General features: G+C 33.3%; 6 protein-coding genes across 9 annotated transcripts; 5 read left to right on the forward strand and 1 right to left on the reverse strand.

Annotated features, from left to right (window-relative positions):
* Window positions 1-1,504: 1,504 nt before the first annotated feature.
* LOC101248858 (ubiquitin-ribosomal protein eS31 fusion protein-like) lies at window positions 1,505-3,835 on the forward strand. 2 transcript variants are annotated; one of them, XM_004252902.5, is made up of 3 exons: window positions 1,516-1,563; window positions 2,964-3,024; window positions 3,184-3,835. In XM_004252902.5, exon 3 carries the CDS (start codon window positions 3,206-3,208, stop codon window positions 3,674-3,676), a length of 471 nt encoding a protein of 156 aa, XP_004252950.1. In that variant the 5' UTR covers window positions 1,516-1,563; window positions 2,964-3,024; window positions 3,184-3,205; the 3' UTR covers window positions 3,677-3,835. The 2 variants fall into 2 exon arrangements, with proteins under 2 accessions (XP_004252949.1, XP_004252950.1); XM_004252901.5 differs by lacking the exon at window positions 2,964-3,024 and having other exon boundaries at window positions 1,505-1,563.
* A 4,211-nt stretch (window positions 3,836-8,046) lies between these two features.
* On the forward strand, window positions 8,047-10,432 carry LOC101259727 (putative disease resistance protein RGA3). The gene is made up of 4 exons (XM_004253107.5): window positions 8,047-8,245; window positions 8,322-8,426; window positions 8,502-8,582; window positions 8,662-10,432. The coding sequence occupies exons 1-4, from the start codon at window positions 8,180-8,182 to the stop codon at window positions 10,363-10,365; spliced, it is 1,956 nt and encodes a 651-aa protein (XP_004253155.3). The 5' UTR covers window positions 8,047-8,179; the 3' UTR covers window positions 10,366-10,432.
* Window positions 10,433-13,708: 3,276 nt separating this feature from the next.
* LOC104645205 (putative disease resistance RPP13-like protein 1) lies at window positions 13,709-14,773 on the forward strand. Its single transcript, XM_069292267.1, has one exon. The coding sequence runs from the start codon at window positions 13,709-13,711 to the stop codon at window positions 14,771-14,773; it is 1,065 nt and encodes a 354-aa protein (XP_069148368.1).
* LOC138340538 (putative disease resistance RPP13-like protein 1) lies at window positions 14,768-17,980 on the forward strand. Its single transcript, XM_069292286.1, has 2 exons — window positions 14,768-16,873; window positions 17,697-17,980. Exon 1 carries the CDS (start codon window positions 14,774-14,776, stop codon window positions 16,850-16,852), a length of 2,079 nt encoding a protein of 692 aa, XP_069148387.1. The 5' UTR covers window positions 14,768-14,773; the 3' UTR covers window positions 16,853-16,873; window positions 17,697-17,980.
* An 892-nt stretch (window positions 17,981-18,872) lies between these two features.
* LOC101246700 (inositol transporter 4-like) lies at window positions 18,873-22,930 on the forward strand. Its single transcript, XM_010316423.4, has 5 exons — window positions 18,873-19,012; window positions 20,321-20,896; window positions 21,005-21,112; window positions 21,192-21,797; window positions 22,231-22,930. Exons 2-5 carry the CDS (start codon window positions 20,354-20,356, stop codon window positions 22,714-22,716), a joined length of 1,743 nt encoding a protein of 580 aa, XP_010314725.2. The 5' UTR covers window positions 18,873-19,012; window positions 20,321-20,353; the 3' UTR covers window positions 22,717-22,930.
* Window positions 22,931-23,072: 142 nt separating this feature from the next.
* Window positions 23,073-27,738, reverse strand: LOC101246230 (ADP-ribosylation factor 2). Of its 3 annotated transcripts, none has more exons than XM_004252891.5 (7): window positions 27,616-27,738; window positions 25,655-25,812; window positions 25,144-25,214; window positions 23,934-24,053; window positions 23,727-23,845; window positions 23,554-23,635; window positions 23,073-23,452 (listed from the first exon to the last, which is right to left on the reverse strand). In XM_004252891.5, exons 1-7 carry the CDS (start codon window positions 27,732-27,734, stop codon window positions 23,447-23,449), a joined length of 675 nt encoding a protein of 224 aa, XP_004252939.2. In that variant the 5' UTR covers window positions 27,735-27,738; the 3' UTR covers window positions 23,073-23,446. The 3 variants fall into 3 exon arrangements, with proteins under 3 accessions (XP_004252939.2, XP_069148388.1, XP_025884353.1); XM_069292287.1 differs by having other exon boundaries at window positions 27,623-27,727; XM_026028568.2 differs by having other exon boundaries at window positions 27,593-27,726.
* Window positions 27,739-27,813: the final 75 nt, after the last annotated feature.

A 27,813-nucleotide genomic window follows, 5' to 3' on the forward strand; every position in this document is an offset into this window, starting at 1 on the left:
CGATTGGACATAAATCCATCGTCTTATTCTTTTGGTGCGATAAATCTATCGTCTTACCCATAATGAGGCTCAACCTCAAACCTTCAAAATAATTATAATTTTATCACTTTTGATGATCATTAATATGATCGTACATTATAATTACACACAAAATTGAGAATATTGATTTATTATAATCAACATTAGTAGTTAATAAATATATCTTAATGGATCACATACCTCATATAAAGGTTGAAAACATACCTTTCACTTAATTGTGCTAATTCAATTATTAAAATAAATTAAGGAATTCTCTTCCCAATCGATTAAAATTAAACGTATAAAAAGTCAACAAATCTCTTTAAATACTTACTTTAGATGGTACCTCCAGATCTGTCACACAGATAATTATAACAGAAAGATAAATCATACCTTGAAGATATAAGAATCTTATTGCATAACTTATGCACTTTTTTCGTCTTCTTCATAATTCTTTAGAAATAGAACAATCGTGCTGATAACGTGTTATGAAACTATATGAAATTAGAAGAAGAAGAAAGTAGGGAGAAGAGAAAAGACTTCGTATTCCTCTTGAAGAATATTCATGATTCATAGATCTTTCACCATTCTTCTTTACAATGAAGGAAAACCCTTTATTTATAGGGAAAACCTTACTTGGTATTCAAGTAGGACTCCTAACCATATCCTACAAGCACTCCACATAATTAGACCTTACTTGGTCCCCAAGTAAGACTCCTAACCATATCCTACAAGGTTTCCACATAATTAGAGATTCACTATAACACAAATTGTTTATAACAATATTATTAAAATATTAACAGGAAGGCTATATAAAAGAGAGAAATAATTAAAATAATATAATAAATTGCTTGTCATTTATTTTATTTTATATTTATTTTATACTAAACATAATTCAACTATTAAAGGGGCATAAATCAAAAACTCTAGGATAAAAAATCGACGATCAACTCGTTTAAGATTATTTGTGTAGTTTTAACATTATATTTTTAAAAATTTAATCGAATAATTTAACGTTATAAATAAATACTTTTGGCTCACGATAAACTTATAAACAAGTTAGTGCCAATTTATCCATAAAAATCTATGTTTTTTTGGTTTACCAAGCGTATTTCAACTACTCGAGGGCAAAACAATGTTCATAAGACACTAAACTACATGTATAGTATATTTTACGGGACATAAGTTCTTTAAAGTGATGATATATAATTTGTCTAATATTATGATGCAAAAATATAACTCTATAACCCGTAAAAGAGTTATTTGTCCAGAGTAATAAAAATCAAGAGCAACCTTCACAAAACACTAGTATAATCGCTAATTATTTAATTCAACTATAGTTTCAATAATTGCCTCTCGATACATTGTATTTGCCTCTCGATAAGGGCCCAAATAGTGCAAATGACCCAATGGATCAGTATTGGGTCCAAGCCCAAATGGAAGGCCCAATTTTGAACCCATAAATTCTCCAGAAACCCTAGTTCTACATTTTATCCTCTTCTTCCTTCAATTCTCTGTGCAGCGGAACTCTTCAGCTTCAAATTCGTAAGTTCCTATTTCTCTTAATTAACAAATTTGTTTATGTTGATGCTGTTTTTGTTCATATTTGTTTGATTATTTATTGTTTATATGTGTATTTGGTTTGATAGTATAATTACTTGGATGGTTAATGATGTGATAACATATTCATTTCTAAGAGTTTTTTGTTTATCGTGATTTTATACTCGATAGTATGTGTTACTCAGTTTAATTTGAGTTAGAATTGACTGAAATTATTATAGAGGGGCTTAATTTTAATTTTTTTTGAATTTGAAACAGAGACCTAGTTGATTGATTGATTAAAAATTGGTTCTTTGTTTAATTTGGAGTGAAATATGTATCGAGGATTTATATAAAGTCTGTTTGTTTAATCGAGTTGTAGAATTGTATAGTTGTGGGGAGTTCGTATAGCTTATATTATTGTTTCTCGTTGTTATACACGCTAATATATGTTTCTTGTTTAATTTGAGCTAGAATTGACTGAAGTAATTATAGAGGAATTTTAAAAAAAAAACTTTGTTGGGACGGTGACCTGGTTTGTTGATTGTTGAAAAAAATTGTTCTTTGTCTGATTAGCTGGAATAGAGTGAAATGTGTGTAGAGGTTCTATTCAGTCTGTTCAATTTTTTTGTTTTTCAAATCAAGGTGTAAAATTATATAGTTATAGAGAGCTCAGACAGCTCATCCCGCTTGTCATATATCATTGTTTCATGTGATTTATACACGCTAGTATATGCTTCTTGTTTAGTTGAAAAAATTGTTCTTTATTTGATTTGGCTGGAATAGAGTGAAATGTGCATAGAGGGTTTATAAAGTCTATTCCATTTTTTTTGTTTTTAAGAAGTGTAGAATTGTATATTCATAGAGAGTTCATATAGCTCACCTCATTTGTAATATATCATTGTTTCTTGTGATTTTTGCATGTTAATACTTGTTTCTCCTTTTTTATTTGAGCTAAAATTGACCGAAGTGATTATAGAGGAACTTATTTTTCTTCATTGAAACCGAGGCCTAGTTGATTGACGAATGTAGAATTTGTTCCTTGTTTGATTTGGCCTGAATAGAGTGAAATGTGCATAGAGGATAATAGTCTATTCCATTTAGTCGTGGTGTAGAATTGTATGGTTACAGAGAGTTCATATAGCTCATCCCATTTGTCATCATATATCATAGTTTCTTGTGATTTTTACGAGTTAATATTATATTGTATGTTGTTACTTGTTTATTTGATTCGGGTTTAGATAGAATGTACTGATAGTTACATAGAATTTGTATTGCATACCTCATTTCTCACAGAGAATTGTTTTAATGTTGTTTTTTCATGTTAATATGTGTTTCTCGTTTGATTTGGTCGTGAATAGACATGTAGTAATAATAGAGGAACTCCCTTTTTTTCATTGGAACAGATACCTAGTTGATTGATTGATGAAAAATATGTTCTTTGTTTGATTTGGCTTAAAGAGAGTGGTAAGTGCTTATAGGATTTATATTTTACATATTTGTTTGTTTCAAATATAGGTCTATTGACTAATTCGATGCAAATAGAATTGATTTGTAACAGAAAATAGGATTTATATTTTACATTGTCATTGATATATTGAATTTTTGTTCATTTGTGTTGTGCAGTGGGCGCACCAAGTGGTGAAAAATGCAGATCTTTGTGAAGACCCTAACGGGCAAGACTATTACCTTAGAGGTAGAGTCATCGGATACCATTGACAATGTTAAGGCTAAGATTCAGGACAAGGAAGGCATTCCACCAGACCAGCAGAGGTTGATTTTCGCGGGAAAGCAGCTTGAGGATGGCCGAACGCTAGCTGACTACAACATCCAGAAGGAATCCACCCTCCACCTTGTCCTTCGTCTCCGTGGTGGTGCCAAGAAGCGTAAGAAGAAGACTTACACTAAGCCTAAGAAGATCAAGCACAAGAAGAAGAAGGTTAAGCTCGCTGTGCTCCAGTTTTACAAGGTTGATGATTCTGGCAAGGTTCAGAGGCTCCGTAAGGAGTGCCCCAACGCTGAGTGTGGCGCTGGAACCTTCATGGCTAACCATTTTGATAGGCACTATTGTGGTAAATGTGGCCTTACCTATGTTTACCAGAAAGCTGGTGGTGATTAGATTTGCCTATTACTTTGTGGTTGTGTTGCTTTTTCGCCAACAATCTAGTTTTTTCCCCACATTCGTCCTATAGGTCTTCTTTGTGACAGAGATGTAATGAATTTGAATTATGGGTTCATATTTGCAGCCTTATCAAATTATGGATTTTGTCCGTTAAAAGTATTTTTTTTCCTTTTGTTTGAATTATTTTAGTTTAATATTTATGAATACTGGAGTTATTAGGTAAGAGATTGGTTTCGAGACGAACCTTGGTTCATTCGAATTTTTTTGCGAATATATATGTTACACATAAATACATACTAATTGTTGAACATTTTTGACATAGATATTATCTTGTTTTTTTTTTTTTTTTTGGAGTTTAAGTAACATTTGTCATTTCACAATTGCATTAATTTGTAATATTATGAATTTTATCAGAATTTAGTGCGTTCCAGATTTTAAATAAATGTCTCTCGGGTTATATGAAGTAAAAATTAGATTTAATTTATTTTAAATACATTGTATATATGGTATGTTTCTAAGTGGATATCACATTGTATTTGGGATATAAACATGGACATGAGATCTTGCTCGCTACTCTCATATCTCGCTCGCTTATCTGGTATCCTACACACATTAGATGACTCCTATGTGTTTGGGATACATAGAAAAATCTCGATTGTTTTTCTTTTTTTATCGCCTTTCTTTCTATTTTAGTGTATCCGATAGCAAAAGAAAAAAAAATATATATATATATATATCTAACTTGAAATATGGTATGTAATTATTACTTAAATAAGACATTAAGGGAGAATACTAGATATGATAGGAATAGGAATATATGTGATTAGTTAGTTTCTCCAACAATGTATGCTTTTGGACTTCTCATTATTATTTTTATTTTTAAAAGAAAGTTAGATTAGTATAACCTAAGATTTTATATATTGTAAATTATTTTTTAAAATCTATATAATCAAAATATTCATGTGTAAGAATAACGTGGACAACAAAATTTAATATGAGACGAGAAAAATAAAGTAAACTTTAGTGATCCCAACAATATCCTTGCCATGCACGGGACATTGTCCTCGTATGTGTTCTTTTTTATTTATTTGACTACGTTATAGAGACACAAATTCCTTTCTTTGTCACATGTTCTTGTTTTTTGTTCGATGAAATTTATTTTAATTCAGTTATAACATATTTCATCCGATACAAATTAAAAGTAATATCATATTGATTTTGATTAAAAATAAGTGGTACTATATATATTTCACAAAAATTAGAAAAGACACTTTATTTTTATTTTTTTTTTTAAAAAGAAGTGTACGAAACAATTTAAAAAAGGAATAGTTACTGTTAGGGGTAAATATGTAAAAAAAATAGCTGTTTTTGTTTTTAGTAATATTCGAAGAATTAGGAAGCTGTAATGTAGCAGAGAGCAAACCAGGTGAGCTAAAATGAACATTTTTCATCTGTTTTTTGCCCTTAAAATGTTACATATTTCACTTTGCTCTGTTATTTTCCTTTATGTTTACGTACTTCATGGTGTATATTGTCTAAAAAAACAATAAGTTTTGATTTTTTGTTGTTGTTGCATGAAGGTATAAATAGTTGATGAAGGAATAATGTTGATGAACAAGAGATAGCTTTTTTGAATCTACAAGCTAATTAAGGTATGTATTCACTTTGGGTTTGAGTTTCTGAATCTAAACACAAGTAAAAGATTTGATTTTTGGATTATTTATAAGAAAAAAGAAAGTTTTTTTTTCTTTCTATTTTTATAGCCTCTTGTTGTGGTTAGTTGCACACATTTTCTTTTGGGTTTGAGAATCTAAAAACAAGAAGAGAGGATCTATGGTGTTGTATTTTGGATTTTGTTAGCTCTATAGCTTAGAAAGAGGTTACAAATTGCTTTAATATTCCTTGAAGGCTTAACCGATTTTGCATTTAAAGAGTTGGCAAAGATTTGGAATGTTGATCAGGAAGTAAGAAAATTGCAAAGAGCTGGTTCGAGAATCATGGCGATGATTGAGTGTGTGGAGGCTGTCAATTGGCATGGGAACTTTGGCTTGAAGATGTCAAAACTCTTTCATACCAGGCTCATGATCTTCTAGAAGACATTTCAGCTGAATTGGAACAGAACGAACTTGCAATCAGTTACCTATAACCTATATTTTTTTTTGTCAGTTTTCTATTCATGAAAGAAAATAATTTGATTTATATAGTTTTAAGAAAGAAAGAAAGAAATTTTTCAATCAGTCACCTATAACCTATATTTTAGGAATCCACTAGTAAATCAAAATTAAAAAGATAAATGCAATTACATAAATGTAACTACTCCCACTAATTAGGATAAATAAATGCAATTACATGTCTTTTGTTTGGTTAATCAGTTTTTAATTCTATATTTAATTTTTTTAAAACTCAAAATTCAAGACTAACTTTTCTTTTAAATTATGGCGTTTTTAAAAATAAAATAAAAAATAAACTCAAACAATCTTAATTAGGTAAAAAAGCTAACTTGTCTTCTAAAACAACAATTTTTTTCTTTAATAAATTTTTTTAATTAATTCTATTTAGTTAATTGATAAATTAAAAGATATAAATTAGAGATTTAAAAAGGGAATCACACACACGTAAATGAATTGCTGATTATTTGTTTTGGAATAATATTAAAATTTGAAATAATTAAATAAATTTAAATGACAAAGATAGAGTTAAATATTTTTTTTTAAAAATGAATAGAAACGGTTATTTCTAATCCTAAAAGAATCCTCTTAATTATTTTTAAGGTTTTGAAATTTAAATTGAAAATAACTAACTAACAAAATTTAAAACTATCAAAAAAGTAAAATTTTAAAATTGAAAATTTATTGTTGTTGACATGTGACACTTTTTCTTTTATGGCTATAGATAAGATAGATTAATATTTTTTATTTAAAAATATTATTTTTTGTGGTGCTGGAATATGTAGTTCTAATTCTAATTATTGACATGTATTTATATTTATTTATTTAATTGTTAATTATTAATTATTTAAAATTATTTAAAATACTAAAATTTGTGGTGTTATACATGTCATTTTTTTTCTCCTCTTTTTTTCGAGAAAATTGTATATAATAGCAAATTAATAACCTAAAATAAATGGAGTAGCTAGGGTTTGATTTAATTGTGCTCCATAGAAAACGTTTACGAAAAATTGTCAGGCGCCTCTCTCCCAAATATCTCGCTCGCCACTCTCCTCCAATCTCTCGCTCGCTTCCTCACTTTTTATATAAACATAAGTGTATAAAAATTGTTTATAATTGTATAAAACAGAGAAAATTGTATAAATACATATATTCTTGTTCCTCTCTCTCCCCTCTTCCAGATCTCGCTCGCCACTCTCCCAAATCTCGCTCGCCATCCTCACCTTTCTTACTTATACAAACAGAAGCGAAATGTATAAATTGTGTTTCTGTTTGTATAAAGCGTGAGAAAATTGTATATACACATGCAAATACATATATTTTCGTTCAATACACTTATAATTATACAATAAAAATACTCCCCTGCCCAGTTTCTTTTGCCTTTCTCTCTTTCTCGTTTTATACAATTTTTAAATTTTATCTAATTTCTCTCTTTCTCGTTTTATATAATTCGATTCAATTGTATATTCCTTGTCAAGTCTCTTTTGTCTTTCTCTCTTTCTCATTTTATACAAATTCAAATTGTATATAATCGTTCTATACACTTATAATAATACAATTCGTTTTATACACTTCGTTTTATACAGTTCTCTGCCCAAGTGTCTTTCTCTTTCTTGTTTTATACACTTCGTTTTATATAATTTGCTCAACTGTATATGTATAGCAAATTATATAATTTCTATATTTGCTATGTAGCGCAATTATACAAACTTTGCGATAGCATACAAATATGAATTTTTTATTTAGTATATGTGAAAGTTGCCTTTTGTTTCAGCATAACTAAAGTTGCCTTTTGTTTCAGCACAAGTTATGAATGAACTAATGGGCTATATCCACGATGAGGTATCATGGTGTAATGTTATTTATAGATAAAATAATATTGATTCATGAAATTTACAATGTAGTTAACAAACAGTAGCGTCTAAACACAAAAAAACACAAAATTAATGCATTATAACATTTTCAAAATTATTTGCAAGTGATTTAATAAGATTCTCATATATAAGAAGTACTAAGATATTATATTTTTTTTCCTTCATTTATTTTGAATGATTAAATGCGAAACTATTTTTGCGGCGTCAATTTCAAAGAAATTGGAATCAGTTGTATAAATTTTTTATTGACCAAGTCATTTAAATTTTGGGACTCAAGAATGGTATAAAAAGAACCCAAACTTGTAAGCAAAGTAAAAGTCAAAATTATCGTTTCACTCAATATCATAAAATAGCTTTCAATATTAATAATAAATATATATATATATGATTTAGTGTTTGATTAAAATACCACGACTATAATAAGAAGGCAGCTAGACATTCATGAATAATGTAGGAGAATGAAAAGTAATTATTATTATTTTGATGCTTTTCACGGCAAGATGAAGCTACCAATAACCATCAGGGTAATATATAGTAATAATTACTTTTTTCTTTCAATATTATATAAAAATATATAATGATTTTATATATGTAATGCAGATGGAAACGAGTGAAAATGGTTCGATGCCTAAATCATGGACACATCATGTAAAGATAGATAATTCTTCAACATTCAAAAGTGGCTTCAAATCGAAACCCCCAAAGGTTTTTGTTTTGCTTGTTTTTCTCACATTTAATTTCAGAGGAAGTGCAATATGGATTTTTTTTTTTTTAATTCAGGATGATTATTCGAGCACCGGAGGATTATGTTATGGTTCGAGACCTTCTTCTCTTCTCATGCAAAACCCGCAAACAATGAAGGTTATTGTTTTCTGTTTTTTTGAATGTTTGAAAACAAATCGATTGTTGTCAAAAAATAAATAAAAAAATTGATATGCAGATAACCAGAATATTTCGAGGAGTATACCTACTTTTTATAGCAATTAGGGCAAGTACAACATTGGGATTTTATGAAGGAGAGAAAATTATATCCCAACATTTAAAGTTGGAGGAGCTTTCTGAACGATTACGTTGTTTTTGCTCTCGCTGGCCTCCTAATTTTGAGTTTGACAAGGATAAATGTATCCAATTATGGGTTGCACAAGGATTTTTTGATTTTGAGTTTGGGCGGAGAATAGAGGTTGTGGCGAATGAGTATTTCAAGGACATGGTTAATAAGGATTTCATAGTGCAATCTGGATTTGACATTGCGAAAGAAAGGATGATGTACAAAGCTGTGTCCTCGGATTCATTATTGAGGTCGTCGTCATGGGTGCAGGAAGATGAATTGACTAGCATCACGAATGAGGTTCAACATTTGTTCTTAATCACTCAAAAAAAAGGAGGAGACTGCTTTAAAACTGTGGTAAAACTGCGCCAGCTGCGCACTCTGATATTGTCCAATCATAATGGTAATTCCATCAAGTATATACCTTATGGTTTCAAGCTGCCACACTTGAGAATTTTGGATTTGCGTGGAACTAGGATATTCTCATTACCTGAATCTATCGGTGATATTCTATCTCTGCGTTATCTTGATGTCTCAGGGACACGTATACTGTGCCTTCCTGAAACTATAGGTAATCTTCGGTATTTACAAATACTAAAGCTGCAGCGTTGTTGTAATTTCTATGAATTGCCCAAATGCACCAACAAGTTGATTAATTTGCGCCATTTGGATCTTGACATTGTTTGCCAACTAACTTCAATGCCAGTTGGAATGGGCAATCTTACCAGCCTTCAGACACTAAAAGGGTTCATTGTTGGCAAGGATGAAGGGTATCGTGTGGGAGAGTTGAAGCATCTCAATGATCTTAATGGGTCACTTTGGATTTCAAGACTTGATTTGATATCAAGTGTCGAGGAGGCTAGAGAAGTTGAGATGTACAAGAAACGTCTTGCTAAGTTGGATTTGACATGGGAACAAAATACAGTTAATAATTTCGACTTAGTTGAGGATATATTGGAATGCCTTGAGCCCCATTTGAGCCTCAAAGAGTTGACAGTATCTTACTACTGTGGCTCTAGATTTCCTACATGGATGTCATGTTTGCCCAACATTTTGAGCATCACTCTCCGCGTATCTACAAATTGTAGCTATTTGCCATCTCTTGGAGGTCTACAATCACTCAAGAGTCTTAAAATTTATGAGATGCATGAGGTAAGGTGGATCGATCATCATTTTTGCAGATATTGGGGGAGCCAAACAGGAGGAGGAGCTGCATTTCCAAAGCTTGAAAAACTAACAATGGTTGGAATGCCAAAACTTGAAAGTTGGACAGGCGTGGAGGATGGGGATTTTCCATGTCTCCTTGAGTTAACCGCGAGCACTTGTCCTAAACTTGTTGAAATTCCTATGATTTCGAGTTTTACCACTCTCAACACCTTGTCCATTTTGATGTGTCGTGAGCTTCAATCACTTTCTAAGGGAAAACTTCCATCAAAGCTACAACATTTTGAGATATCAAATTGCCCTCTAGTAACGAAACGCTGCCTCAAACCTCAAGGTGAAGATTGGTTTAAGATTAAACACATACCTTCAATCTATATTGACGGTTATGATGTGACTCCAAAACCTAAATATGGATCAAGATTGCTTAGTTAATGTCTATTGCTTTGTCATTATGAACTTCTCTTGATTGTTTTATAGTATTGCAAAAACTTTGTGCGAATTGTTGCTTGTTTTCTAGTATTGCTAGAACAGGAGGTTCGAGTAACTCTAGCATTACCAGTAAGAAAAACAGTGGAAAGTAAATTATATATATATATATTAACTTACTATAATATATGCGAAGTAACCATTGGGCCCTTTGCTTTATAAAAAGATTTGGCCCAGTTTTCAAAATTATTGAACGGAAACTTACATAAATATATTATAATAACAAAATATTTATCATTTATAGCAATAATATACTTCTTTTTCACTTGATCATTTTTAATTCATTTATAATACAAGTTTAATTCAATATTATCAAGTTATTCACATAATAATATAAATTTCAATGATAAATAATTGATTTATCACACATTTTAATTCACTTATAACACAATGTGTCAAACTTTTACCAAACAAACATTATATATTTTAAAAAACAATTATAATTCACATATATTTCATACATAATTCACTTTTAATACATATTGCAGATTTAACATAGTAATACTATAAATTGTAATAAATAAAAAGTATTGCTAAAGTCAGTAATTATTTATTAAAATCTATCAATTTAGGTAATTTTTCCATTATTGAAATTGGTTCTTCCTCCTCTCCCTCCTTTAAAATTTAACGTATAAATATATGAATTGGTTCGAACAAATTATATATCAAAAGACTTGTAACATTGAAAGGATTTCATATATAAAATTTAGGGTGATTTTGATTGAATCATCTTATTTGTCTTTGTCATTCTTCTTCGTCCTATTTTTTAAAATCGACATACCAAAAACATGAATCCTCTCAAGTGAATTATATATCAAAAGACTTGAAATATCAAGAGGATGTCATATCTAGATTTAGGAGATTTTAGAGGTGATCGAGAATAAATAACTAGTATATACTTCATGTTTAGTTAAACTAAGTTAAACGTTTTGAATGTATCTATCATGTATATTCAATAAATAGCTCATTTATAAGTAAGATATATTGTATGACCAATGTATACTTTCTATGACTTTTGGAGAGCTATATTGTATAGCATACTTCCTATGACTTTTGGAGAGCTATATTGTATAGCATACTTCCTGTGACTTTTGACTAATTATTTTGTATGTAAATAAAATTGAGAAAATTACGCGGCTAAGTAAACTTATATTATTTAATTATTCATCATATCTATAGTTTGCAATAATTATCACTTGGACTAACACTATACATTAATTACTTGAGCTAACTTCGAGTTTGTATGATTAGTCGCGTTTGTATATGTACAATTCACCAAGATATACAAATACATACGTACAATTTTCAATTATTTAACCTATATACATATACAATTCACCTCTCTCCCTCACTTTGCCCTCTCTCAATCGCCTCTTTCCTCGATCTCTCAATCTCGCTCGCTTCTTTCCTCAATCCCGCTTGCCATATATACAATGCATCTGTATAATATACAATTATATACATATACAGTTCACCTCTCTCTCTCTCTCTCGCCTCTCTATACCCTCTTCTAGTCTCGCTCGCCTCTTTCCTCCCTCTTCCAATCTCTCTTTCCATATATACAAATACATATGTATAATATACAATTATCTAACCAATATACATATACAATTCACCTTTCTCCCACTCTTTTCCCCCTCTCTTGCCTCTCTCCTCCATGTAACATGTAACTACAAATTATAATTATCAAACTATAGCTATAAAGAGTAATTAATTATTTTTAAGAGGTTATATGTGAATTTTTTTCACAAAAATATGACTATATTTCTTATAAACTAGTTATTTTATTGTATATATTAAAAACTAGCCCATAAAAAGGATAATACGTTGAATGTCATCGACAAATGTGAGTATCATTTATATACGATAAATTTTAATTAATTAATAAATCCACGCACAGAGAGAACAATTCAGACAAAAAATTTCCAGCTGAAAAGAAGAGCTGTCACCAACGTCCGTCTGGTAGGGGGTATGTATATGCATTTCATTACTTCGATAGTTCAGCTCATACATTGTATTTGTGAATTTTTTTTTTTTTTTTTTTTTGTTGTTGTTGTAGAGTGACCTATTTAACATTAGTGTTAAAAAAATTGAATTTATTGTATCTAAGACAAATTATGATTGTGAAAAAGTAAATGGCAAGGATACAGATTTGTAAAATAATTAGTTGTAGCAATATTTGTATGAGACAAACAAATCAAGAAATGGTTAGGGTGAAAAACGGTGCTACTCTTCCCTATGCTTTTGTGTTGAGAGAAGAAATCTAAACCAAGTTTCATTTTTCAGCTTTAAGTTAGTTGTGCTATCACAAAATGTTATTGGAAGTAGTAGAGTTGTGTGATTTTAATACAAACTACACACACAACTAGTTTGAGTGGAGTTTTTTGTTGTTAATGTTGTTGAAGTCACTAAAATCTGAAAGTGGCTCTAGGTTCTTCAAATGTAGTCTGGCGGCGTTGTGACTGGTATACGGTCCAGGTATAGGAGTTTTTCTCTTCTCAATGGCTAACAACCTAATCAAGTCTACTTGTATGTGTAGAACAATTATTTTCTTGAAAATCTTTATCTTTTACCACCTTTTTGCCTCTCTTAAGTTCGAATGTGGTGAATACAGTCGCTTTTATCTTTTTCTTTCCTCGTGGTATTTCATATTATTGCTTATACTGGTGTTTGTGTACCAGTGTAGATTATAGCTCTAAATTCTTGAAAATCTTTAGCTTTTATTCACTTTTTTGCATCTCTTAAGACCTAACATGGAAAATACAAACTTATCTTACTTTTTGTTGGCCTTTTATTGGTATAATGGTAACATATAGGTGCTGTGTTCTCATGACGATGGTACAACGTAAGTTGGTGTTGTTGATGCAGACTCATCTGTATGTCCTTACACTGTGTTAATATGAAAAAGTTCTTTTTCTGATAACCAGAAATCTTTACCAATGTTTGAAACTAATGAATAATGAAAACAATCTCGAATAAGTCTCGTAAAAATATAATCTGCACAATTGTATCTTGGCCATAAGTAAGTTGGGATGAATAAGCTTGCTTGTTTGTGCACTTCGAATGCCGATGAAGAAGACCAGTAACACTATATAGTGAAGTGATTTGATCTGCATTCTTGTATTTTAATTTTACGAGGTGCAATGTTTTCCTTCCTTTACCTTAATAGCTGCATATTTGTCCTATTTTTATTTTTGTATATCCCTTGTCTTTTAGGTTTCTATTGCAAATAGTAGTAACGAAATTATTTATTTTCTTTCATTTAGAAGGTGCACATTGTGCGTGAGAGATGGGCGTGAAGGAGGAGCTACGTGCAGGCTTTCTCTCTGCTACCGCGTATATTTTCCTTAAAAAGCTAACCAACTTTACTGTAGCAGAAATTGGAAAAATCTGGGAGGCTGATAATGAATTAAGAAAGCTAGAAAGAGCTGTTGCAAGAATCACAGGTATGATTGAGCGTGTGGAGGCTGACCGTTGTTTCTCTAGCGAGAACAGTAAAAAGGCATGGCAACTCTGGCTTGAAGATCTCAACAAATTTTCTTATGTTTCTAGTGATCTCCTAGAGAAGGCGTCGACTCTACTAGATGATAATACAAAGTCTAAACTTGCAACAGACACTTCTTCATCTCTGGGACCGACAACATTTACAAAACAACCTTCTTTACGCAGTGAAGTCTTGTCATCTGGCAAACTAGATATGCCTCATGATATTGTTAAGTTGAGGGAGATGTTAGAGGCTGTAGCTGGAGAAATGGACACTCTTTTAAAATTTGAAGCACTCAAATCTGGGAAGACCACAAAAGTAGTGACATACTCCGGTAGCACTTCACTCGTGGATGAATCCTTAGTTGTTGGAAGAAACATTGAAAAGGCACATATTGTGGCAAAGTTAGTACCTGCTGCTGACCGCAGCCTATCCTCAATTTCCATTATTGGTATGGGAGGATTAGGCAAAACAACAGTTGCCCAGCTGGTATATAATGATGATGAAGTCATCAGGTGCTTTGGGAGGAGGATATGGGTCTCAATTTCTCGGGATTTTGATGTTACAAGGGTGACAAGATCGATTATTGAATCGACCACCCAACAAAGTTGCACTCTGATGGATTTACAATCACTTCAAATGAGGATTAAACAATTACTTAGTGTTCAAAGGTTCTTGCTCATTTTAGATGATCTATGGATTGAGAACTATAGTGATTGGGAAGTCTTCTCGACACCATTAAGATTTGCTGCCCAAGCTAATAGAGTTATAATTACTACACGGAGCAGACTAGTATCAGATATGGTTGGTTCAGATCCATATCTCCTACCATTTTTACATGATAGGGACTGCTGGAGCTTAATAAGATGAATGGCAAATGTAGACAACAATATCGGCGCAGAGGATGCAATAGGGCTAGAAATAGCTAAAAAATGTGAAGGACTGCCATTAGCAGCAAAGGAATTTGGGAGTACACTAAAATGCATCCATTACAAGCATTGGGATAGTTTTTTGAAAAGCGATTTGTGGGAGTTAACTTCGTGCAGAGATGGTATCTTTTCATCTATAGCACAAAGTTATTACGATCTGCCTAAACAATTGAGAAAATGTTTTACCTATTGTAGTCTCTTTCCTGCTAATTATAACTTCGAAGAGAAAAACTTGGTGTTGTTGTGGTTGGCTGAAGGGTTGATTGAGCCTATGGGTGAAAGAAATCTGGCATGTATTGGTAAGCAATACTTTAAGGATCTAGTAGGGAGGTCCTTCTTTTATTCTTATCCAATAAAGAAGAAGAAGAACGTATACAGAATGCATGCTTTCTTTTATCGCATGATTAAGTTTATATCTTCAGATATAAATTTGCAGATGTCGGATGATAGTGTTGATTCTTCACTCCAAAACATTAGGCATTTGTCATTTTGTTGCACTAGGTTGATGTCGGATGAGTTTGCGGAGAAATTCCCCGAGTGTAAAAGACTGCGGACCTTCCTTTTGATACGTAGGAATGACGCTGCAGATATTGGTCAAAGCGTGCCTTATCTCCTCGATAAGTTTGAGGTCCTAAGAGTTTTAGATTTGAGCGAGGGGCGCATTACAGTGGTGCCAAGAGTGCTTACATCTTTGAAGCACATCCGTTACCTAGATCTCTCTGGTAATTTATTCAAAAATTTACCTAGAGAGATTGGGAAACTCTTTTATTTAGAGATTCTTAAGTTGAACGGGTGCGAAGAACTTGAGTATCTGCCAAATAGTTTGACAGAGTTGGGGAACCTTAGGCATCTTGAATTTTATGGGTGTAGGAAGATACTAAACATGCCATTACATTTTGCAGAACGAGTTAATGTTCAAACGCTGTCTACATTTGTTGTTTGTCGAGAAGAAGGTTATACCATTGTGGAGGTAAACAAAATGAGATGTCTAAGAGGATCACTTGAGCTGGTTAGACTTGAGAATGTAAGATACCCAAATGAGATATTAGAGGCCAACTTAGCTACATTGTTATGGATTGAGGAGCTCGAGTTGGAATGGGTTATTCTTCCAAATATAACTCAGTCATACATCGTGCTTGATCTAATTCAATTTCATGAGAATTTGATTAAATTGAAAATTACAGGCTATAACAGTTTGAAATTTCCTCAGAACTGGCTAAGATTTTCAGGACTCAATCTCAAAAATATCCACTTGAAGGCCTGTAATGTCTGCTCCGTGCTCCCACCTCTTGGACATCTCCAATTCCTCGAATCTCTTTGCATTGAATTAATGCCTGCAGTGGTAACAGTGAAGACTGCTTTCTTTCTTGGGTTCCCGTCATTGAAGGTGCTCGAATTCCGAACAATGACTGGGCTGAGAAGATGGAGCAATTTAGTACCTGGATGTATGCCTTCACTTCGCGTTCTCATAGTCAAAGAATGTATGCACCTAACCAGTTTACCTTCTCTTGGCATGCTCCCTTCTCTCACCATATTAAAAATAAAAAAATGTCCAAGCCTTGTGTCATTACCAGAACGTCTGCCTGTTTCTCTCCAAAGGTTGGATGTGAGGGGAAGTACACTTCTTGAACAAGGATATGAAGAAGCACAAGCAGAAGGACTTGAAGTAGAAGAAGCCCAAGCAGAAGGACTTGAAGCAGAAGAAGCACAGGCAGAAGGACCTGAAGCAGAAGAAGCACAGGCAGAAGGACCTGAAGCAGAAGAAGCCGCCCCAGCTGCACAGGCAGAAGGACCTGAAGCAGAAGAAGCCGCCCCAGTTGCGCTAGCAGAAGGACCTGAAGCAGAAGAAGCCGCCCCAGCTGCACTAGTAGAAGGACCTGAAGCAGAAGGACTTGAAGCAGAAGAAGCCCAACAAGCAGCAGGAGCACTCGAGTATTGGCAAAGGGCAATAGCAATACCGGGCCTCACGATTGTTGCTAATCGACCTCCAATCAATGAAGTGGATCTGGGGGATATTTGATTGGTGGTGTACTTGTCAAAGGTACCTCTTTTCTATTGCTTTGATTTGATTCAATATAGAAGTTAAGTGGCATATGTTAGATTGCTTAGTTGATGTCTATTGCTTTGACATTATGTTTGTTGTTCAGCAGCAAAAATTGGGCTTGTGTTTTCATTGAACTGTCAATATACTTCCTTCCTAATACCAACTTTGATTTAACGTCCTGTGTAGATCTACACCTCATCTTTTGTGCTCATAAGAAAATGAGAGATGGTCAGTTCAGAGTATTACTATTAAGTTGATGTTTTCTATAGATTGTCAATAAGTAATAGAGTATATAACACCCTTCTCCGATGACTATTTTTGTGGAAATTAAGGCTGTGAGAATTCATTGCTTCAGAAATATATAGTAGCTGCAGAGTATGGTATACTGAGGGGTTTGGACAGGACATATGATATTTTGGTTAGGTGTGTGGTATACTGAGGGGTTTGGACAGGACATATGATATTTGGGTTAGGTGTGTTCAAACCCTGCCAAGGAGAAAGCTTGGCACACTTGACTAGAGTTTCTAACCTGGAGTTGGGGCTCTTGGATTTCTACTATACAGAAAATTGTTGTTGTGCATGCATTGCATAGCACAGATGAAACATGTGGTGGCTTATGTTTTGTTATCAAACTTGTTTTAACAGTAAAGGTAGGTTACAATTTGGTGTCATGCGCCCTCGTCTCATGTTAGACAACTAAATGAACAATATATCATTTTCAAAGTTTGCATCTTGCCTCGGGAAAACAACGGTTGATAGGAACACTACTTGTTTTTTTATAATTTGCATCTTAATTGCTGTCTTTTACAAAATGTGGCAGGACGTTGAGCAATCTCGTGAATCAGAGAATGTGTTTGTTTTATCTTTGTGGTTGGAACAGAAGGGAGATGTGTTGCTAGCGTACTCAAGGCATTCTTTCATACTTGATATGGTCTATCTTTCAATTCGAAATATGTTTATCATTGTGAGACAACCAAAAACATATTTATTTTGCACGATACTTATTAATTTGTGGAGTGTTTTATCAAGTAATTTAGTTTAAGGATCACAAATGTAAAGGATTCTTGTTGAAACCCACGGGAGGATGATTTGATTGGTTTTATGTTTAGCTCCAGCTCATTCAAATGATAAATCCCAACATACTTACATTTCATATCTCTAATAGTATTTTCATAACACCTTTTACACAGAGATAACTATCTTATTAAACACACAAAATATACTGTTCACATGCAACAATAGCTTCAATAGTGTTACTATCATTTGCAAAGTTTTTTTTTTTTTTTAGTTTATAGCTAGGTATTATTCCTAATTACATTTAATTTGATCAAGAAAGGTGATAAACTTTATTTAATTTGATCAACAAAGGTGCTAAAAGTTAATTGTAATTTTTTATTTCAAACCATTTTAATTGTAAAATTGTCCAGACTTCTCCGTCGATTTGGACTTGGATCCTATACCCACTCCCATGTCGTGTCGATACCAATACGACATCAGCAGTAAGAGTCAGCTAAAGATTCTAAGCACAAAATTATCTATTAATGCATTATAACATTTTCAAAATTACTTGCAAAGTGTTTAAAAAAAATTCTCATTTCTAAAGAGTATATTACAATATTATTTCCCCCCTCATATATTCTAAATAAGGTAATTAAATGCAATAATTATTTTTACGCATTAGTTTCAAAAAATTTTTGGAGTCTGTTATATAAATTCTTCATTGACCAAGTCAATTAAATTTTTAAACTCATTTAATACCAAAATTATGCTTTATATAAATGGATTAGATATATGTTGATATAATTAAGATAAATTCTTATCCAGTTTAAAAGAAACACTTGATTTTAATTATATATCTTAAAAATATCAGATAAGATGACAATAATTAGGAATTATTATTCCATATATATCTCTACATTATAATCTGTTTATAACCTATCGAAATTAAAGGAGAATCTTATATTTCCAGATATATCCGTGAGTAAAATAAGGAAACAAGTGGTTATATTTACTTAAAAAATAAAATTAATGATAATAATTTTTTTAAAATGGAAATATAAACAACGCTATAAAATTAAATAGCTTTATATTTCTCCCTTCTACCTTCATTTCTCAATCTCATTATTCAAATTTAAGGTAATATTTATTTTTAAAAAAATTATTATTAGCAAAGTTCTTATGAATTTCATGATCTTTTCTTTGTAATTATGTTTATCTTAAACCTTTGTATGTTCAAATTGTGTGAAGAATTGTTCTAAGTCTATAATTATCATAAAAGTTATATAATTGTTTCAATTTTTCATGTAATGTGTATAATATAATATTGGATTAATAGAGGCTGATTCAAGATTTAAATTTGATAGATTCAATTTTTACGTATTGATTATAGGTTTAGATATTAATATTTGTTGAAAATTTTTAGTGGTTTATAAATATTTATATATTGGTTCGTGTAAAAATTGTTTGGTTTGATCGAATTGGACTATGATGATGTTAATTTTGAACAAGTCATATAGCTAAGGCCCGTTTGGATGAGCTTAATAAAAGCAGCTTTAAAAAAGTACTTTTAAAAGTGCTGAAACTTATTTTTAAAATAAGCAGTTATGCGTTTGGATAAAAGTGCTGAAGTTGTTATGTCAAACGTGAAAAGGAAAAAATGGAAGAAAGAAATGTTAGGGTTATATGGGTAATTTGGAGATTGTACAAAAATAGTAAGCACAAAAAGATAAAAATGTGGTCAACTTATAATAGCTTATAAGCTAAAAAAAAAAAAAGCACCCCTACCCCAGCTTTTAACTTTTGGCTTAAAATAAGTTTTTTTTAGCTTAAAATAAGCTGTTTTGAGTATTGCCAAACAGCTAAATAAGTCAAAACCAGCTTTTAAGTCAGTTTGACCAGCTTTTAAGCTGAGCCAAACAGGCTCTGAGTCCAACTTACCTGATGGGATAGGCATTGTTATTGTAAATAGTGATGTAATGTTGAGGGGTGAAATCAAGAATTCTGTTAAGGTAGTTCAAGATTTAATAAATAAGTGATTTTTGAGTTTCGAATATATATACATATATATATGACTTTTTGATAAATATGGTATAATTTTTCGTTGAAGGATGTTTGATTGAACCTAGTATTTTTGTACGGAACGTAATGCCTATGTGACGGGTGCGTCTTGGATCCTCTAAATACTATAATCTGTGTTGCTTGGACCCTTTGGGTGTTGGATCCTCTGAAATAGTTGTTCATGATCTGACACGGACGCAACAATATTGTTGGAGAGTCCGAACAACATAGCCTATTATTGAAAATGTGCAATGGATTTAGTGTTGAAAAGATCATACTAAAGTCATTCTGAATCCGCCTCTGATTGTGGTCGTTGTAATTTTGTACGTCAAATTTTGAATTCTGGATCCGCCTCTAATTGTCGTCGTTGTTGTTGTAATGTTGTAGTTGAAGTAATCAAGAAGTGTGAATGCAAACAAAATGGTAGAGGGAGGAATAAGCAAAGCAGATAAAACAGAGTTTACAGAGTGCTGGAGGTCAGTATGGAGAACTCCTTATATTATGAAGCTAGCTTTCTCAGCTGGCATTGGAGGATTTTTATTTGGTTATGATACCGGAGTTATTTCTGGGGCGCTTCTCTACATAAGGGAAGATTTCAAAGAAGTTGATAGGAAGACGTGGCTACAAGAAACTATTGTTAGTATGGCTGTTGCTGGTGCAATTTTCGGTGCTGCTACTGGTGGTTGGCTTAATGATAAGTTCGGAAGGAGACTTTCTATTCTCATAGCTGATGTTCTCTTCTTTGTTGGTGCACTCGTTATGGCTCTTGCACCAGCTCCTTGGCTGATCATCCTTGGAAGGATATTCGTTGGTTTGGGAGTTGGAATGGCATCAATGACAGCTCCGCTTTATATATCAGAAGCTTCTCCTCATAAGATCAGAGGTGCTCTTGTTAGCATGAACGGTTTACTCATTACTGGAGGACAATTTCTTTCGTATCTAATCAATCTTGCCTTCACTGATGTAACTACTACGAATCTTTTTCCTTCTTTTTGTATGAGACTAGACGTGTTAAATGCCATCGTGGATCTGTGGAACCATATATAGTAACTCATATTCGGCTTGTCTCAGGTGAAAGGAACGTGGCGTTGGATGCTTGGTGTTGCTGGACTTCCAGCAATTATTCAATTCTTACTCATGCTTGCCCTCCCTGAGTCTCCAAGATGGCTTTACAGAAAGGTACTCGAATCAACGACCAATTGTAAGGAAATGTTGGCAAAAAACTATGTACTAATGATGTTTGATTCGTATATATTAGGGTAAAGTGGATGAGTCGAGGGATATCATATCTAAGATTTATCCAGCAGAGGAAGTAGAGAACGAGATGATGGCAATGAAGAAGTCGGTTGAAGAAGAAAAGGAAATCGAAGGATCCATTGGAAGTAGCACGTTTACTCAAATCAAGAAAGCATTCGGAAACACAACATGTAGAAGAGCATTGTATGCTGGTATCTGTGTTCAAGTGGCTCAACAATTTGTGGGTATCAACACTGTTATGTACTACAGTCCAACTATCATGCAATTTGCTGGAATTGCATCTAATAAGACTGCTGTGGCATTATCACTTATCACCTCTGGTCTTAACGCGATTGGATCCATAGTCAGTATGTTATTTGTCGATAGATATGGTAGGAGGAGACTCATGATCATCTCTATGATTGGAATCATTTCGTGCCTCATTGTCTTGTCAGTCGTCTTCTTCCAAGCATCTGCTCATGCACCAGCTATCAGCGGTACTGAAACTGCTCATTTTGGCAACAATACTTGTACAGCCTATGCCAATGCCCCAAATCCAGCCTCTTGGAATTGCATGAAGTGTTTGGCTAAAGAAGCTGAGTGTGGATTTTGTTCAAACACCAATCTGGTAACTCACTAACAAACTCTATAACTCGTTTCAAAAGTACTTTCTCCGTCCCAGTTTATATGATGACTGGACTCAAGAGAAACTTTTGAAACTTGAATATTATCATGATATAAGTTCAGATCATTACAAAAGATTCATATAACTAGAGTCTAAAGTGAGTGTATAACTCTCTCTATTGTCATCCTATCCTATGTTACTCGGACTCTTCAAGAAAACTACCATCTAGTGTGTATGTGTCGAATCCTCCAAACGCTATGCAATTTTGGAGGATCTGAGTTATCTGACATAGGTGCAACATCATTTTGGGAGAGTCTTTAGCAATATAGGCATCACGCCTTCTTAGTATAGCAGTTTTAGATGTATCAGATGCTCGTCTAGCTCTCTCTCCTCGTCTACATCTCATTGATTTTGATTCTGTGTTTTCACTGTGCAGTATGCTCCTGGAGCATGTATAGCAAAAACAGATGCATTAGCAGGAGCTTGCAAAGCAGAGAACCGCGTTTGGTACACAAAAGGTTGTCCAAGCAAGTTTGGGTTCTTAGCAGTTGTTTTCCTTGGGCTATACATCATAGTATACTCACCAGGTATGGGAACAGTTCCTTGGATTGTCAACTCTGAGATTTACCCTTTGAGATTCAGAGGAGTTGGTGGAGGCCTCGCAGCAGTTTCAAACTGGACTTCAAATCTAATCGTTAGTCTAACATTCTTGACGTTAACTGAACATCTTGGGTCCTCTGGCACCTTCCTCTTATTCGCGGGGTTCTCATTTCTTGGACTCATAGCCATCTTCTTCCTCGTTCCTGAAACCAAAGGGATGCAATTTGAGGAAGTCGAAAAATTGTTGCAGAAAGGATACTCTCCTTTTAGAAAGAACACTAGTTCTACTACTACTAAAGAAGTCTCTGATCACACAAAATGATATATTCATAGTGTTGTAGCAGTTATTTATTTTATTTGCATTGCTTTTTCACATATCTGATTGTGTATCATACTTTATTCGATGATAACTGTTTGATCTTAAAAGAGGATCTTCTATAGTTCCACTTTGTGATCAAACTGTAATAAATTTAACGAGTTTGTTGCTTTGTCATTTTATTAAAATTTGGAAAATGAATTCATTAAGTTTATTTTTACATTTATAAAGATATTGGTTGTTGTCTTCCATATTTGTAGCAATTGATAACCCAAGCTTTTAAAAAGGTCATTTTATATATATATATATATATTATGAAAATAGCACTAAAATGCAATTTTGATTAGATGCCGGTAACCATATCCAATTGAAACGTCCATTCCATGCTTCTTTATATCATCAATGCTTCTTTATATCATCAATTTATTCATGGATATATATACAAAATTACAAGGGTCGGAAGCTAGGGTGAAGATGAAGTGTGTTGGAGACGGGGAAGACACAATTAAAAGGGTTAAAGAAGCTCCGGCTACGATACGAAAAACAATATTAATGTTTTACATTGCAAGCAAAGTAGCAACTAACCAACAACCACAAGCATGAAAAGGGAAAGAAATGCAGGATATTTTTCAGAAATTGATCTTCTTTCTATCCAAAATAACCAAACGGTGTTTAACATCTATACTCCAGATATAGGTAAGCGAGCGACAAGCGAGGGCAGAATCTAATTGATGCTCTAAGCCTGAAATTGAACCAGATAGAACAAATTAGAAATGAGAAGAGAGGCTGACAACGATATCGGAAAGGGAAAGGGAAGGGGTTTGATTGTCAATAAACACATACCTTGTTTGAAATATTGTTCGATAGCCAATCAAGTCCCTCGTATAACCCTTCTCCAGAAGTGGCACATGTACTCTGGATATACCTGAGAGATCGAAAGAGGAAGGCATTAGATAATAGGCGCTCTTAGCTAGTCAGAACCAGACTGAACAAATGATGGTATCAGTGTAAATTACCAGTGCCTCTGTCGAAGAGAATGAAGTCCAAGTTTATCGGTGATTTCAGCTGCATTCATTGCGTTTGGAAGATCTTGTTTGTTTGCAAAAACAAGCAGCACAGCCTCTCTTAGTTCATCCTGCAGAAAAATGAAATGAGGATTCGAGACATCTATGATCTATTATAAAAGATTGCTCTAACTTCACTTTCTAAATGTCAATGATTACCTCATTCAACATCCTATGAAGCTCGTCCCTTGCCTCAACAACACGGTCTCTGTCATTGCTGTCAACCACAAAGATGAGGCCTTGAGTGTTCTGGAAATAATGCCTCCATAGAGGTCGAATCTGCAAACAGATCACAAAGAAGTAAGCAGATCAGTATTACTTCTCAAGTTTCCAAGAATCAAAATACTGTATAAACTTTAACTTTGTTCCTCTCGAACAGAAAGAACAATTGTACTGAAGAATAGCCAATGTTAGCAGCAAGATAACCAAAGAAGGTCCATGTCTCCATTCGGAATGCAATGCTGGCCACATACCGATCATATTTTGGAGACTTAACCACGATTAACCTAGGAAACCATGTGCCTAAAAGTAGCCTCCTCTTATGTGCTAAACACCAAAGGGACTCCAAGAACCTTCAAGAACGACACCACATTCAGATAGTTTTCTCCAGTAATTAACTAGTCTGCTCCACTAGATACAAATGTCCACCTTGTCACCAGTACATAACAGACACCACCTCTGTCTCCAAGAGATAATTCGCTAGCAAACATTTGCAACTCAATACCTCACTAGACTGGGGGCACTTCAGATAAAAGTTCTTGAAGATCATGGATCTGAACCCTCCATTGACTGCAGGTTGTATACAATCAGTGAATCATAATATATGCTCTGCACTTAAGCGTGGCTCCAATTGCATATAAGCCTTATGCAAAATCAAGCTCGAGTATGAATCAAATTCAAAAACAGCTCAACCACAAGCTAGTTTTTTGCTTCAATATATTTTACCCATTTGAAAACAAACACTTGCTTAAAAGTATCGGTGGCTAGAACAGTTCCAGAAAACTTAATAACTACAATTTTTCAAAGTAGATATATTTGGTTTGGTTCAAGGTTGTTCCAATGGTGGTGTCTCTCTTTCAGCTCTCTTCACCAACCAAGAATTGTAGCTCTCAGAGCATGCAAAATGTAATTGCAAGGTAACCATTTTGAACATCAAATGAGCTCTCATATTTTTTACACACAAGTAGAAAGAGAGTGAAATTATTTAGGCCAAAAATGACATTTATCTGGTTGTTGAAGCATAAATCATGAGAAAATTATACACTACAAATACAGGCTAATCGAAGAACCCCCAGTAACTAGAAATAAACCCAGAGAATTACAAGGTTTCAAATGAATATATGAGTTATAGGACATAAGAACTTCTTACCTTGTCCTGACCCCCAACATCCCACACGGTAAAGCTGATGTTCTTGTATTCAACTGTTTCCACGTTGAAGCCTGCCAAAAGATAGATTAGATAGTTGAAAAAACCAGCTGCATAGAAAAAATTGACAACACGAATGATAAGAGAAGGATCTTCTCCACAAGTACACAACACACATGACAAGCACTTGATGAAGACACAAAGCCAAAGGCAAAAATTGCAGCCATTAAAAGTTGTTTGATCCCCAAAAATAGAAGTCATTTTGCTCAAAGATTACACTGTCATCTTATCAACACATGTGTGGATGCAAATGATTTGAAAGGATTTTGCAAGATTTCGAGGCATTTTCACCTATCAAGAAATATCAGCCATCTTGCATATTGCTTTTCGGCTAGATATATCAACATAATTTACTTTCGGTAGTATATCCCTCAATTAGTAAGAAATAATTAGACTATAAGGTGCAACATATGAGAATTGAGAAGAATAAGAATTGGATTCACAAGAAACGTACCAATTGTAGGTATAGTAGTAACAATTTCCCCCAACTTGAGCTTGTAGAGAATTGTGGTTTTACCAGCAGCATCGAGACCAACCATAAGAATACGCATTTCTTTCTTAGCAAAGAGGCGACTAAAAAGTTTGGTGAAAGACAGCCCCATCTCTGTGTAACTGAAAAATGGACGAGATCCTTTATAAAGATCAGAGAATCAATATAAAACTTTCACTAATTCCAGTCACTTTGACTATGGTAATACAATTAATTTCAAAAATAAAAACAAATAGCATCTTGCGGAAAGAGAAGGAAAAATCTTTTGTTGCATGTAGCTCTGAAGTACTTTGTATCTTGCAGAACATTTATGCAGATTGGATCTTTAATTATCTATTTCATACTGTATTTATGCCATATGTCTATGAAGTCAAATACTGCTAGTAAGAAAAAAAAAGAATTTAATAATTATGTTCTATTCAACTATGAAGCATTATGAATTGACTCCATGACTTGTCCAGAACTTATGTTGCTTTATCTGCAGCCTTTGTTGAGGAGTTATTCCAAAGAATTCTAGGTGTGGTTCTTACAATACTGTGCGTCTTTTCACCTTGTTCTCTCTGATACTTCTCTTTTAAAAAATTGGTAATGTTAAATATAAAACCTGTTCTCTCTGATACTTACAAGCTCACATGTACAACCCAGGCCAGAAAGCCTTCTCCCTGTCCTTGTTAGTTATTCCTCAAAAGTTGCTAATGATACCACCAACACTCATTTTCCACAATTTCAATTTGCAATGGACATTGTAACAAGTATAACTTTAAACACAATAAGTGAATTATTCCAATAACCTCACCGCAAAAGGCTGCATCAGTTCTCTTGACAACTCTATAATGATAAATACCATTATATATGAAATCCCCCGAGTACATGAGATCGACACAGTAATAGTTCATTTCTAGTGCAAAAAAAAAAAAGATACAACACCTCTCATAGAAATTCAGATGACCGATTATGTTCTCGGATCCTTTTCAATCGCCACAGAAACTATCAAGCATTATTTAGGAAATGATATTCCTCAAAACCAATAACAGTATTTAGCCAGAAAATAACAATCTTAAAATTTCAGCCTTCAGTAACCACACTGTACATACAGTATCGACCGTGTAAACATTCTGCAACTCTCTATTTCTAAAATTGTTAAACATAGTCAAATATGCAAGAAGTAGAGGCAGATCCACGATTTTGTGACAGGAAAGCTGTATGTCACAATGCTCACTAACCCATTATGATCATTGATGTAGATTTAATGAAGATATACTCTCAAAAGTTCTCATACGCGAATATGTACATATTTCTTGCTCAAGCAATGTGCATGCCCATTGCCCGCCCATTATCACGACAGAAGACACTTCAGCTATTGGTTAAAAGTATAATAACTATAGCAAGATGATCAAATCCAGATACATGAAAGCAAAGCACGAAAAAATTACAAAAACCACAAGGTTATAATTAAAAAAATTATCAGAAAACACGTACTAGTAACCTTATTCCTAAACAATAAAATTCCAAATCAACCTCTAACTAACTTCATACTTGGAAATCACATAGCTCAAATTCTATTTGCTAAATCAAAGCACATTCAACACTTCCATTGCTTACATCCGCATGTATGCTTTATTTTAGTTTACTTGTTTGTATCCAGGCCAGCTCGAGGTGCATTAAATCCACAGTATACTTGTCAACTACAGTTACAAGCTGAATGTGTCCACTAATACACGTTTGACTTTGATCCATTTCAATTTTTTTTCAAAGTTAGAGGATGAATTACTGAGACAACAATTTTTTCTAAGAGCATCGGAACAACATCTAGAAATCAGCAAATTACGAACTATAAGGCAGATCGATCTTCATGCAGATGAATGTCAAACTAGTTCATTCGATAGAAAAAAAAGTTCGTACGTTAAGAGACGACGACGGCTTACCGGCGATCGGCGATCGGCGATCGGCGATTCGAATAGGTAGATCTCGAAATGGAGCTGTCGTTCACCGCGCTTTCCTCTGCTGTGGCACGGAAAAAGAGAATTTTTAGCTGAGTCGTCATTTTATATAACATTTTTAAATATATATATATATATATATATAATTTTATAAAAAAGTCTTAATATGGTCAATTTTATCAT

Source organism: Solanum lycopersicum, chromosome 12 (genome assembly GCF_036512215.1).
Source record: "Solanum lycopersicum chromosome 12, SLM_r2.1".
Taxonomy (NCBI): domain Eukaryota; kingdom Viridiplantae; phylum Streptophyta; class Magnoliopsida; order Solanales; family Solanaceae; genus Solanum; species Solanum lycopersicum.